Below are 14,946 nucleotides of genomic sequence, written 5' to 3'. Positions count from 1 at the left end.
ACTTGCCTCACAGAGCTCTTCTCGCTCAGCCCTGTACTGAGTAGAGGCGATGGAGTAATGGACAGTGTGTAACCTAGCATTAAACTATGGGTGTTCCAGAACGAGTGGTCGTAGACAATTCACCCATTACACCTAACGGCGGTATGACCTATATGTGTTGGACGCTGGATCGCGTACGGGGCCTCCGTGAGGCTAAGCGGATTAGGTTGTTCCGGGATTTATTATTACGCAGATACCTTCGGTGATCATCATATAACTTCAGCATGCGTTCGCCAAAGTCCGTGCATGTCGATTCCCGTCCAAAGTAACCACCCTATGGGGGCCCAGAAACTCTAAGCTTGCCTCCTTGTGCATTAATAAAATATAAATAAATCGTTCAGCTGTAGCACCCTTTCGGTGCCTAGCTGCCATGCCACCAGAAGGAAGCACGAGGGCTGAGATACTGCCATTCGCCCAAGCCTAGACAGGAGAAGTAGAGAGCCAGAGGTTGGGTTCGAATCACGGGCCTTCCGGTCAGCAAATTCGCGCTCTAACCGCCTGGTCCATCTCGTCCTTGTGCATTACTATCGATATTATTGCAAACACAACTGATGACACCGTCCGACGACCACATGAAATTATTTCTGGTTGCGAATATCGTGGTTTTTCGCCAGTAGCTCAGTATTTCAGTATTCATACCCATCCACTGCTTTTTTCCTACCTTCCAGCGCTGTCGACTCTGCCAGTACACATTGGCCTTTCTTCAGTTGTATGTTTTATGCGATTCCCAACTACTTCGCTGGCACTTTAAGTTCACGTTAAAGTAGCCATGACGAGCAACCCGCCTAATTCGCAGGTTCATTCAACGGCGGGAGCTGTTCCCGTCAAGAATGAAAAAGGTAAATTCGATTCTCCAATTTTTCATGGTCTTCAATAGGGCAAATGTACATGTTGAAGGTTAAAGTGCAGCGCTATGTTGCCGGAAAAAAACCTGATTTTGCCTCTAGTTCAAGTTCAGAATCTGAACCAGAAATTTCTAACCAAAAGGCTGAGGAAATAAAAGCTTTCTCAGCACGTCAAGCTCTCGGAAAAAACAAAACTCGCGAACCAGACCGAGATGATGATGAGGCCCAATCCGGAGGTCTTACGGCCGTGGATCTCGAAGAACCGAGACTCCGACGGCTTTTGAAAGCCAAGGTAAGTTGAATTCGGTTGATCTCTTTTGTCGTTGTTGTGTGAATCGATTCGTTTTCAGGAGAGTTTCGGATGTATTGAATCTTAAAGATCTAGTTTAGATTGAATCAGCGAAGCTCAAGTGTCTACGAAGTTCCTTTCAAAGCCTTGTGCTTCAGATTTTTATCTCATGAGGGTTCACCTGCCGTAGTATGCACAACTATTCATTCGTTGATTTTGACATGCACGAAATTTCGTGACTGATAGCCTCGTTGCCTAATCGTCAGTCCCCAGTTTGCATTCCATGACCGCACACCACGAACCATCATAGTAGAATTTATGGCATATTCTTTCATTCATCGATTTGACATGCACGAAATTTCGTGACTGATAGCCTCGTTGCCTAATCGTCAGTCCCCAGTTTGCATTCCATGACCGCACACCACGAACCATCATAGTAGAATTTATGGCATATTCTTTATCCATTAGGCGTTATGGCAGATAGTCGTCCGGCTTCCCACGATGTGTAAAACTGCACACATTGATTTTAATCTCAATTAGTAGCCACTGAGACACAGGCAGATTGTTTCGTACAGAATCCCCACACAGCTCACCTTTTGGTTACTGTGATTATGATGTTGGTATATTGAACTTCGCTGGTGGTCCGGTGACTATGGTACTCACGAGTTGTTTGGTTTCAGTGGAATCTTCTATGAATGACCCCAGTCAGAGAAGATACAACAACATGCCCAGAACGGTATTTTCCCTCGGATTGTCTGCAGAATTGGTTTTGCACCACATAAACCAAGCTATACCAATCTCATTCCACCCTATCACCGTCATTATTTGCAGCATTGAGACTTTGGAGAACAAGGACCTCGAGCGTCTGTTAATTTGGGCAACAACGGATGGAAATAAAGGCATCTGGATATGGAACTTGTTCAGAAAGCTTCCATACAACGTTCTAAATATAAAGCACGATATCCTGAAGTAGGCCGACCAGTCTGTGGATAGAAGATTGTCAATGACTGATATATATCGACGCTTGAAGAAGTGGATTGAATTATCAGTGAAATCTGTGACCACGGCCGCTTCCCCGCTGATGTTGGAGCCAGGCCATTCATAGTTCCATGCCATGTCATTGGTTGATGCTCATGCATTCGTTCAGAATTTCGGATGTCACAAATGACGCAAGTTGGCCAACACTACCCGTGCCTTGCTTATCCGCCCACTGATTCAATTTATCACGACAAAATCATGAGATTATGCAGCTGTCGAGAGATGTGAACCGACCAAGAAATTCAAGTTCTCCATGTGAAGTACAAGATACTCCTGCAGTTTGAAGGGGAAAATATACCGAAAACTTGGTTCCTGTACACTATTGCCTTGACTGTGAAAGAGAAAAAGTGAAATAAAATCGTTCAGCTGTAGCATCCTTTCGGTGCCTAACTGCCATGAAACCAGAAGGAAACACGAGGGCTGGGATACTGCCAGGTTTCTCAAGCCTAGACAGGGAAAATCGAGAAGCAGAGGTCGCGTTCGAACCACGGACCTTCTGGCCAGTAAATTTACTCTCTAGCCACTTGAGCCATTTTGCCCTGACTGTGAAAGAGAATATTATGGACGCTCCTGATCATTTATGACAAGCACTCAACAGCGGGACTCTCGCGACGGAAACGTGCTGACAATCAAACTTGAACTATAATTGGCCAGCTTGTCTGGTGACTGGTGAAGCACATTGTTGGTCTTCTATCGAAGATATTTGGTATCTTACTAATGTCTCGTTGGACCAATTAACAGGTTAACTTCCCCTAGTTTTCCTCTTATAAGCGAAGATCGAGTGCGGGTAGGACACATTTTCCTGCCCACTCTGAGCGTACGTTAATTCCTGTTGATCATACTAATAGCTTATCTCAGTTTGTGTTGGCTGCAAGTTCTTTTTTTCGGTTAACTGAGTTAACTCGAAACATACTGTGCTGTGCCTCTTCGCTTGGAACCCATCTCGCATATATGTGTTGTTTTGTCTTTCAGCAATATTTATCAGAAAGTAGTGATGACGAGGACGCTGAAGACAAACTTGCTCGTCACAAGAAATATCGACGCCTGGGAGATCATGGGGAAGACAGTGCGCATGAGTCTGGGGAAGAACCTGATGACGAGGAAGATTTAGACGAGGCTGAGCTGGCACGCAGACGAGAGGTTTGCATCTTTTAATAGTGTTCCTCTTTTCTACTGATTGTGATTACACCGCATAATATGTTTATCCAACGTATTTTGAATGTAGTTTTAGTGACGCTGACTGTGGTTGGCATTTTCCGCGGTCCAGCTGAGCGTGTTCCGAGGGTGATGCAACGCACCACTCAAGCATATTAAGACGGCTTTTCTGGACTTGGTTTTATTGCTCCTGGTTAGGATAGTGGTACAGAATCCAGTACTTGTGCTAAACCAATTTGTCCAATAATATGTCGGGTAAAATCCTCTAGCCATCCTGTTGAACGTTCAACTGCAACACCCTTTCGGTGCCTAGCTGCCATGCCACTAGAAATAATGAGGCGAACACTAGACGGTCTTCAAAACCCCGGTGTTCAAATTGTTGCAGGCGAGAGCCTTGTCGATCTGGAGTACGCAGATGACATCACCCTCATCTTTGAAGACCTTAGTGAAGCACAAGCCCTGTTGAATAAACTGACCGCCGTCATACCATCATTTGGCATGCGCCTTGCACCTTCAAAGTGCAAAGTCCTGCTTCAGAACGTGCCATCTGCGAACATATCCCTTACAATTCAAGGAGAACCACTGGAGATTGTGGAAAACTTTACATACCTCGGTAGTTGTATTAGCTCTGCACCACGCGCCTACGGAACTCCATGAGGTTGCTTTCAGGCAGGTCGTACCATAGCATACATTAAGTGAAAAGTGACGCTAACCACCTTGGGGAGTGACCTAAGAAAAGGCTGCAAGCAAAAACGCCAGCTAGTTACATCATGGTATGCGAAATTCGCAGGGCCTAATGACAACCCTTTGACATTTATACTTTCTCGGCAAATCATGCCGTTGACATGAGTGGCTTTGAAAACAGACGTAACCGCTTCCCTGTAGGTCATTATTTCCATAAGTAATGGGTGGTAGTAGCTTGTCGCGCTGCTTCGAGAAGAGGGGCCTGTTTTTCAATTGACAGAATTTGAAACTCGTCAACACGTCTTCAGTTTTCCTGCATTTTTAGCTCATACGTCGGAAAGCTCTTGCTGCTCGCCAAGCAACCGAAGAAAAGGCTGAGGGAGGGTGGGCAGAAGAGGGAAACGAGGCCGAGGCAGATGACGAGGAGGAGTTGGAATACTCTGAAGAGGAATACACCAGCTCTGAGGATGAAATCGCGCCGAAATTGAAACCTGTCTTCGTCCGTGCCTGTGATCGGATCACATTGCAAGCCAAACACAAAGCCGATCAGTTGGCTGAGGAGGCTGAAGCAGAATCAAAGCGATTAGCGGAGGAACGAAGAAAGACTACTTTAAAGGTATTCACTTTGCACTGATTTTGTTCTATCTGTTCTTGCGTGTACGTATTCTCTTTAACTTTCCAGCAGCATGGCAGTGAACGGATTAGTGCTAGTCGGAGGGGTTGAGATACCAAGGTACAGTTATTCCCTGTTTAATACAGGACAATCTGGACTGTATGACAGAAAGTTGGCATAAGAATCGGGAGTCGTAAGAGTTGGAACGGGCTGTTTAGAAGGTCGATGTTATACCATAGTTATCTTCGTCGCTCTTAGGAACCTTAGTACCCGCGATTTCTTTTTTGCTTGTATTTCACTGGATTGCCGAGGGGTTGTGGCAAGCGCGGTTTTAATCCAACCGGGGGGCTCTTCAGGTGACAGTAGGTCTATCAGATAATCGTGTAACTACTCCTTGTACACTACTGGCCTGAGCATCACTCAGCGCCTCTGGTGAATTTAGTTTATTGGTTTGAACAGTGTCGACTGGCTGAGAAATCAGTCAGGCATGCTGACTGTTCGAATTTTCATTCTACCTGGTCAGCGTCTCTCGGTGACCGATAGCCAAGATGTCACGAAGTCGACATCCTTAGATTCACTTAGAGTAGCCAAAAAAGGCGAGAATGGCTATCGTCGAGAGAAAGGTCAATGTCATTCTTTCATTTGAACCTCATGTCAATGGCTTGGAAATTCTTATCCCCCGCGAAGATTAGTCGCCGGCGAAGGCTCTTCACGAGCTACCTGATGCAACCACCATCAGTCACATATACCATACATTGGAGTCTTTTGTTTGAAGTAACTTATTGCGAGCAAAATTGCGCGATTCTTCCGGCTAGGAGTCCTTCGCTATAAATTGCGTGCATATCTGCTCCAGATCAAAGGAGTTGGACCCAGAATTGCAATACGGTGTGCACGTTGAAGGTGAGGAAGAACAGAGGTTATGTGCCTATTCTCATTCTAATATTCTGTAGGTCCAACATACGGTTACATCACTTTCTTTTAAGAAATTTGAAGCATACAGTCACCTTTATCCATTTCATCAAGACTGTTAGGAGACCTAACTAACGAGACGTTAAAATTCCTCTTACTCTCATCAGCCGTCCACATGAAACGTACCTTATTAGGTTTATCACATAGCAACTACGGTTTGGAGAACCGCGTGAGGACGTTCAGCGGGAAGAAAATTATTGCCAAGGTGGACATGTTCTGAGTCAACGACTTTTGTACATTTAGAACCGACTCCCGGCATTGCCTCGCCGAGCGCTATCAACCGGGGTGTTTGACTGTGCACCCGAATAGCGAGTGATTGTGTGGAATGACCTGTGACTGTCAGACGTCTTTCAACGGGTACTGTGTTTCGAACTGTCGACTGACCACTGGCTATTTGTAGTCTCGTGGAGTGCCTCAGATATTTTGGAATATGTTCGCTGATTCTTGAGAGAGATAGTGATCTGTTCTGCCGCCGTTATGTATGTGTCGAATGCAGTTTTCCAAGACGTGGGAAGTTTTTGCACAGCCCAGTATGCGGGAGAGTTTGTGATCAAGTGAACTGTGCATTCCAAGAATTGGAACAGACTTATGCAGTTTTTGAGAACATGAAGTCAGTGGTTAAGGTGCGAAATTACTGATCAGAAGGTTGGGTTTGAACCCAACCTCGGCATCTCGACTGCTTCTGTCTAGGCTTGGTCAACCTGGCAACACCTTAGCCCTCGTGTTCCCTTCGAGTGGCATGGCAGCTAGGAACTAAAGGGTGTTACAGCTGAACGACTATTATTGTTTATTATTGTTACTATTATAAGTTTCGGAGCACCTCACTCGTTGGATTTCGAGTGTAAGGTGGATATGACCAGCTGAACGAGGCATTCGTTTGGGTCTCAGGGTAGTGAGTTTTTAAATGCACAAACGGGCTTATTATTTATTTGGAGGGATATATTGATTTCCAAATCTAGAGTTGAATCACCAGGCCTTATTGTTGCCGTACTATCGGATAATTCGACAATGGTCAGACTTCCCTTTCTTCTAGTTTTAATAATAAAAAGATGATTGTCCAGCCCTTTCTGTGCCATATGTAACCGCGTAAAACCGGAGTGACGTACGATTGTCCCTAGGTTTGTCAAAGTCACTACATCATCAATGGAAATCTGTCTTTAGAGACAAGTGTTTTTGAGTCCATTCGGAACTTCTGGATGTCCGGTAGTTCGCCACCAATGGTTGGTAGATGCGGTTTACAATGCTCGCAAGTAGATTAAATCTCTTACCGTACCTCCTTGACTGTCGTTGGACTGAATGTGCATGGTTTGGTCATGGGGCTGTAATTATCATTGTTGGATAGAATTTAATTGCACCTCTGGCCTAAATTGCTTCTGCTACCCAGACTGAGTCTAGTAGAATGTATTCGCTGTGTCCAGCACACCGGGTGCACGCTCGCCACCGATACTCGTTGCTGTTGCGAGCACAGACTCCTATCCAGTGGTCAACTGGCGTCTTCTGACTTAACTACGTATACATCGCAGCTGGGATTTGCGTTGGCTAGCCGCATAACAAACAGTTCTCCGACGTGTTGGTAACATTGAGCTGCCCTGAGGCAACGCATTTCGGCCAGTTTGACTGTATAGCCACGTTTTTGGGTTCCTACTTCCACACGGGTGTCCTCTCTCTTTCTTACAATCGGAGTAGAAAGCCGTTGAACCCACCCCTATGACCCGCTTTTCTCATGCTGAGAACCCATCAATCGATAATAAGTGATTAGCGCTCTTGAAGTTATTATTCCTCCACTTGCGGCTGAGATAGTGTAGTTATGTCACTATGCAGATGCGCATTGCCGTCTTCTCGAAAGGAGATTTGATGCTTTTGCGACAGGTGCGCTGGAAGCAGAGAAACAATTAGTTCCAGGTCCTATCTAAAGCACAGCCTCAAGTGTTGCTCCGTAAGGGTACCAGCAACTAGTCATACCCTTAATCCTTCACCTCATAATGGTCGTTTAGACATTCCGAGAGTACAAGTTCTATTACAAGGTAGCCGGCGCTCTCCTTAATGGACACGGGTGACGACCTGGGATTTCCAGTGGATTCGCTGTTAGATTCACCATCAGAGTGGTCGCTTCGTTCTCAAAGTCATAACTGATCTATGCCCGAGACTATGCTTTTGTAGATTCACACTTTACACTGTTATGCTTTCGAAGTTTCGGTTGAATTCACGTCCCAAACAGCCCGTTGGTAGTATACAGCTGTAGCATCTTTCTGCCAATTTTTTCTTTCCTTATTACTCCCACTTCCGAAGCTCTTAGAAAGTGAACTCCGACGTGAAGCAGAGGAAGTACATGCGATTGAAGACGCTCTGGACGCGTTGGATTCAGATGAGGGTCAAGGAAATCCTCATGCTGAGCAAGAAGAATACGAGAAGTGGAAAGTTCGGGAACTTAAACGTATTCGACGCGACCGCGAACAGCGCGAAGCTGCATTACAGGAGAAGAATGAGGTATAGTCACCTTTTTGCACTAGCATCAGTATGTGTACGTTTGGTCCAACGAACCACCAATTTGTGCCGTTTACATGTGATGGCTTCCTGGCTGGAACCTAGTCAGGTTGTGGTAGTTATGCTAACCAATCTAGATCGGACATAGTGTTGTACAATGTTCCATATTTTCTTCCTAACATAGTTCCAGTGTTCGCATGAGCTGGAGCTATTCTCTGTTAGAAATATTTGTCCGGTGTTTAGGAGTTTCTTACACGAACTTTCTCTCTATGACCCTGTCACACGTACGAAGAATTCACATTAACCGGGTTGATTGTGCCAGGCTTTTTTTTACACCTTCGAGTTGTTGAATCATTGGTTGATCCCTTGCTTACGTCTAGCATCATATGGTTTAATGTTGACAGGTCTGTCTGGCACAATACTTCTGAGGGTAGCAGACCATGGTTTGGAAAGTCTTTGACTTCTCTTGAGAAGTGACCTTTCCTCGCGAGGATTAGACGTCAAATAGCGATTAGTGGGGAATTTCACTGTGGTCCTCTCTTGGAAATTTACTGTAATTCTACAGAAATTCGACTTCTTGGATCGTATCAAGTTATGTTGCATATGAGCGACAGTTTTCTGTTAATCTTAGAAAACATCCTTTCAATATCCCCTACTTCAGTCCATCAGGGAAGCGTAAGGGAAGATGAGGAACGACTATCTGCCTAGTGGTAACGTGTTGCTCTAATTTATTTTGACCACAGACAGGCCATCCAGCCTTGGTCGCCATACGTTCACTTATTTACCCCAATTTTGTATCTCCAGATCGAACGTATCCGCCAGATGACAGATGAACAACGCCGCGAAGAATTTGCACGAAACCCTAAAAAGATTACAAACCAGGCCGTCAAGGGTCAGTACAAATTTCTTCAAAAGTATTATCATCGTGGAGCGTTCTTCGTCCACACCATGGAAGACGAAGTTTTCAAACGGGATTTTGCAGAGCCAACGCTGGAGGATAAGTTCGACAAGACCAAGCTCCCAGCAGTCATGCAGGTATGTGTCTGATGTCGAGAACACCTCTTGTATTTTACTCTTGATCACAACCCTAGGTAAAGTTGTTGCAGGCTCTCAGCCAACGCCCCGACATGCATGAGTTGTGCTTAAATCGGTTCGCTGGTAGCGGGAGATGTTCAGATAGGCTGTTTGCAGTGAAAAATATTTTAGTTTCCAACTTCCTCAGCTTCTCTGTCAAGGGTCGAGTTTACAATGCTGCGGTGCGCTCCGTATTACTATATGGATCAGAAACCTGGCCGCTGAATGCTGAGGACGTCAAAAGACTTTCAGTATTTGACCACCGATGTCTTCGGAGCATTGCCCGAATCTGGTGGGAACACCGGATCAGCAATGCTGAAGTACGTCGAATGGTATTCGGGAGGAATAACTCACCCTCGATAGATAAACTAATCACACTGCATAGGATGCGCTGGCTTGGCCACGTGCTGCGTATGTCAGTTCGACCGACTTCCTCGAAGGGCTCTTTTCGCACAACCACGTGAAGGGTGGAAGTGAGCCAGAGGCGGTCAAACAATGACTTGGAAGCGAAGTGTGAAGGCCATTACCAGCAAACTCAGCTGCACTGATCACTTCCGTCTTCCTGGATGGGGACCCCGAGACGGTCCACATAAATGGTTAGAGACATTGTCGGACATGGCCCAGTCGCGCCCTCAATGGAGCTCAATAGCTCCTCAATAGCTCTCTTCCCAACCCCGCACTTAACAGCCCACTGACAATGCTGGATTTATGCACCAATCTATCAGCTCTCGCCTCCAATGTGCAGCTACTTACCCCCCTCCTCCCAAAAATAATCATCGGTGAACGAAACTGCGGCAGCTACAACCACTGTACGACGAGTACGCGGTTATTACAGCTGACAATGATGATGAACTTCCTCAATCAAATCGGACCTATGCAGTGTGCGCAAGCCATGTGACTCAGTACAACCTGCTCTGTTCGTATGCTGTCAAGCGAAACTTCCATGGAGGGCTTCTCTCTATTTCTCCCTCTTTCCTCTAGGTCCTAGTGAGTTATTGGTGTTAGTAATCCACTCGACAATTTACCGGCTCAAAAACCGTCCGTGGTTCTGTTCTACCAGTCCCCTGTAATTAGCATAGTAGAGGCTCGTCGATCGTGGTGTTGTCACGTCTCGTATTGATGTTTCGACGATACTAGAGGATAAGGCGCTATTGGCATGTCCGCAATAAGCGGGAGATTGTAGGGCGAAAACACTTTGAAATACAGGTGAAGGCATGTGGTCGATTTAAGGCTCTTACCGTTAGGAGATTTCGGTATAAACGAGCATAGCCTAATAAGATTATATAGAGGGGCGAGATGGCTCAAGTGGTTAGAGCGCGAATTTACTGGCCGGAAGGTCCGTGGTTCGAACCCGACCTCCGCCACTCGACTTCCCCTATCTAGGCTTGGGCAACCTGACAGTATCCGAGCCCTCGTGCTTCCTTCGGGTGGCATAGCAGCTAGGCACCGAAGGGGCGCCAGCTGAACGTTATTATTATTAAGATTATATAGAACCAATGAACTTTGTTTTGAAGTGGAAATATCGGGATCAGATCAGTTGCATTCAATCACTTTATACGGTTTAGCTGTTGAGGCCAATGGTGAACTGATGTCCAAGCTCCATAAGAATGCTGAAAGCGTCATACTTGAAAACTTCTTTTGTCCATTCTTGGCATTTTTGATAACTTGGGATAGAGGTTCTCAATCTGGGTGTACCTTTTTCTCTTGTAGGTCAAAAACTTTGGTCGGGCTGGACGCACTAAATATACTCACTTGGTTGATCAGGACACAACTGCTTTTGAGTCACCCTGGTCGGTATCCAATTTACACAACATCAAGTTCCAGGCTGCTCACGGTGGTGGATTCAAACAGGTGTTCGACAAACCGATTGGTGGAAAACTGAAGAAAAAAACTGCATAAAATAGCTTTTTTCGGGACCTGTATATAGTATGCTGTCAACCTTTATCTTGTAAATCTTGTTCTTTCATATGGGTGCCTTTTTATTGCCTATCGATGAGTAATGAGAAAAACCAAAATGGCCCACCAGTGCCTCAGTCGGTACCCATCCTACTTATTACCGTCCATCCAGTAAACGAGAGTATATCAAATCACGGATGACAGTCAATAATAGTAGTGCCCGTCTTCGGAGAAGTGACTCACTGTGAGTGTTTTAACAGGGAATGTCAGTGTGATAACCTCCTTAACGAGATTCCCCCAAGGGTCAGCGAACTAATGATGCGAATATTATTCAAATCTTTGATGGTGGTAGTTCTGCTTACCTGGATTTTACAACCAATGCCGTTGTTACCCCCGGGACGAGCAGAAGAAGCTATTAGACTGGTCACCATCGTATCCTTCGGCATGCGGTTCAGATCTACTAGCATAGTCTCCAAACAGTCTCCCTACAGCCCGCGAGGCACACATCTCGGTAGTTGAAAGCGGTGATTCGATCTATCTTGTTCATACTTGTAACGAGCGCCATTTTTCCAAAAAAGGTCGAACAGCACGGAGGTAAGAACGGCCAATCTGTATCTACTTTGGCTTTCTTTTCAAATTGATTATATGCGGATTGAGCTTTTCTGGAAGACAACTACAAACCGAAAACCAGGTCAGCTGACACGGGTTGAAAACACCTATAAATGCATCTGCCAAACAATGGGCTTCCAAGCGTTTTTATAGGCTTTTGCAGTTGTATTAATAATTGGGATAATTTGTGATCACATGAACGATTCACGGTTAGGATGGGACGCGGGAGTACCCAAGGTTAGTAAGTTTTCGACACCGTAGAGATCAGGTGTACGACAAAACTTGAAGCTTCAGAGAACGATACTGTTACTTTGATACGAAAACGTACCATAATAATATTTGCAACTCGCGCGCAATTAGCCTCTGTACAAGCAACTATCCACTCTGAACTTCCTTTCACCTGAAAAGATGGCATGCGTTTTAATGATCTAATCTTCATCGTCCGAAGTGACTGCCAGATAATCTATCTGGTTTCAGAATTACTGTCTGGGTCTCACCTCAGCCGTCAATATGGGCTTCCGTCTCTTTGTAGCTGAAGTTAGCAAGCTTCTCTTTAAAAATATTTTCAACTTCGGGGGAAGTCAGAATGAGATTACCGGCCTGCCCGAAAAATTCACCGGGTCTAGCTGCAGTATTCGAGTGATCATGCTGTCTAGGATAAATCCTAGAGTCCAGTTGCAACAAAAATGCTTTCAGTTGGTAGCATGAACAGCTGATAGGTTACTCACACATTCTGCTAGGTTTGGTGGTAAACACAGTTCCACTCTTTTATCAGCCAAAGAATTCCGAAATTTCTGCACGTGCTGCTTTATGGTTTTGTTGACAACATTGATAGAATAACAGATGAATTTTGTCCCGCAAGTAACAAGCAAACGGACCTGAGGCTTCGTGGGCTGAAGGTCTAAACAGCGTGGCATCTACATGAACGACTCCTTGAGGTTTCAATTTTTGCCATACAGCTCAGGCCAACGGCAGTCGTTTGCGATTGAGCATTATAAACATCATTGCAAACCGTATCTGTTTGTTATTGTCGGCGTCAACTGGAAGCCTCACTTCTGAGCTCATCTCCGAAAGCCCCCTTAGATTGAAAAGCAATTTCTGCCAGCCAGAAGTAGTTTTCGCGGAAAACTCGATGGCTTTAACATTAGGCAATATGAAACCCAACGTCTCCCCGAATTTGATTAATTAGGGTACCCGATCGCTTAATTCTTACAAATGTTTGTATCACACACGTTCGCTTACATAAATAAACAGACTACTATCACTTGTGAGAGTTATCAACCATGTTTCCATTAGCCGTACGTGAATACAACTGTCGAGGTTGCTTCTTAAAATGCGCATGTTAACTCATCAGAACACACCTCAGGAAGACCGCGGACGTTTCACCTGTAATCCCATTACCAAAAGCGCAAGGGTCCTTTAATATCCCCGGGCAGCGGAACTAAGACGTCTTCAGGTGTTAGACAATCGTTGTCTCAGAACCATTGCTCGTGTGGGTCGGTGTATCCGTAACGAGGCAGTTAGAAAGCGAGTTTTCGGTTGTGTGACGGGTACTTCCATTGAAGAATGTGTCCAGCACCAGAAGCTGCGTTGGTTGGGACATGTGTTGCGAATGCCAGGAATGTGTCCGCACCAGAAGATGCGTTGGTTGGGACATGTGTTGCGAATGCCAGCAGTCGTTTGCCGTCTATGCTCGACTCAGAGTGACGGGAGCAGAAAGGTAGCCAACCCTTGACCTGGTGGAGGGGTATGAAAGAAATCACGAAACGTTTGGGTGCTGTTGGTGCTACTCGCCTTCCAGGATGGGGACCGCGTGATCCTCACTGCCCATGGTTTGGGACGCTGCAAGATAGCGAACACGTTGTGCAGTATGTCCGTCAAGCCGACTCTTGATAGGATGCCCAGACCCACGCAAGCCGAATGCTTCTATGTCAGCGTTCACACAGAAAGAAACGTTTACAACCTTCCGCCAACGAAACGGGTCAGTGTCTCATCCTCGGGCTATAGAAGGTGCGACCTCAAAAAGCTATAGGTTCAACAGACAAACGGAAAACTAGTTAGATATATGCAATTTACATTCCGGAGAGATTCTAGCATGCAAACACTGATTTTCCAGGCTGCTATGATATCTGCAGGTTTGCAACACTGGATTTGGATAACAGCTTTATTCTGTTGCTCAGTGTAATCCACGAATCCTTACTCGAGCCCTTAGTTACATTAACCCGAATGAATGCGGTGCTAAATTAGCAAGCCAACCTGACGATCGGATAAAGGAACTGAGTGGGGGTTTCTGGTAAGAAGCTTCATGTTTTTGATCCATCTGTTTTGCTAAGAAATTTTTTCACGTCATGGAGTCGGAAATATCTGGTAATATTAACTGATGAAAGTGCCTGTCGAAATTCACCTGCATCACTCGGATCCTTTTCGAATTCTACATCAAGAGACCCCTATTGCACTGCTCATAAGGTTACTGAAAATTCTCCGGCAGCCCACGACTGGTTTCGCCCTTCTTGGGGCGCGATTCCCGTCAACCTCATGTTCTACTGGAAACCAAATTGCATGAAATTAGCGAACTACACTCATTTGCGAACAGATAGGGTTCTGAGAGAGACTCGTCTGTCACCCAGCTGAATCCCTCGTTTGTGATGTGTATCCTGTGTTCTGCCCGGTCGCGGGCTGTCGAGGAATTTTCAGCAGCCTTATGATTACTGCATTACGTATATACATGTATCGCGATATCCCGAGTATGATGTGACCTGAAACATGAGGCGGCCTGGTACAACACCTTCGGTTGCCTGGAAACATCACAAACTAGAGATTTAGCTGGGTTCCCGGTGTCTCTCGCAAAACCAAATTTGTTTGCAACCGAGTGTATTTCGCTAAGACAAATACTTCTTTTACCTTGAAGTGTGCACAAGCGCACAGGGTTCTTGAACTTGGAAGCGAAATTACATCCTTCAGTCAGCTCACAGTCACAGGGGAGAAGTGCATATTATCCATCCGGAGTTCGTCAACTGAGGAGGCGCTGAGGAAAGCATGCCTAATAGGGATCACATTTGGCTAGTCAACCAAACAACTGACTTTTTCTACACTACCCATCGTGTTGCCGGAAACTCTTCGACAGCCTCTGGGCTCATCAGTGTTGCTGGAAACTCTTCGACAGCCTCTGGGCTCATCGGGTAGATGCAACCTCCGAGGTTCCGCTCTACTCAAATCCAAACTAGACGCGATTCACGAGATACACTCATTTG

The 14,946-nt window shown here is 45.6% G+C and overlaps 1 protein-coding gene across 1 annotated transcript; it reads left to right on the top strand.

Annotated features, from left to right (window-relative positions):
* Positions 1–808: 808 nt before the first annotated feature.
* On the top strand, positions 809–11,140 carry T265_01896 (hypothetical protein; the record flags this gene model as incomplete). The annotated part of the gene is made up of 7 exons (XM_009166022.1): positions 809–878; positions 917–1,176; positions 3,184–3,351; positions 4,376–4,666; positions 7,922–8,119; positions 8,921–9,151; positions 10,901–11,140. 7 exons carry the CDS (start codon positions 809–811, stop codon positions 11,087–11,089), a joined length of 1,407 nt encoding a protein of 468 aa, XP_009164286.1.
* Between the last annotated feature and the right edge of the window lie 3,806 nt (positions 11,141–14,946).

This window comes from Opisthorchis viverrini (assembly GCF_000715545.1).
Source record: "Opisthorchis viverrini unplaced genomic scaffold opera_v5_21, whole genome shotgun sequence".
Classification (NCBI taxonomy): Eukaryota; Metazoa; Platyhelminthes; class Trematoda; order Opisthorchiida; family Opisthorchiidae; genus Opisthorchis; species Opisthorchis viverrini.
This window is presented reverse-complemented; position numbering and strand designations above follow the sequence as displayed.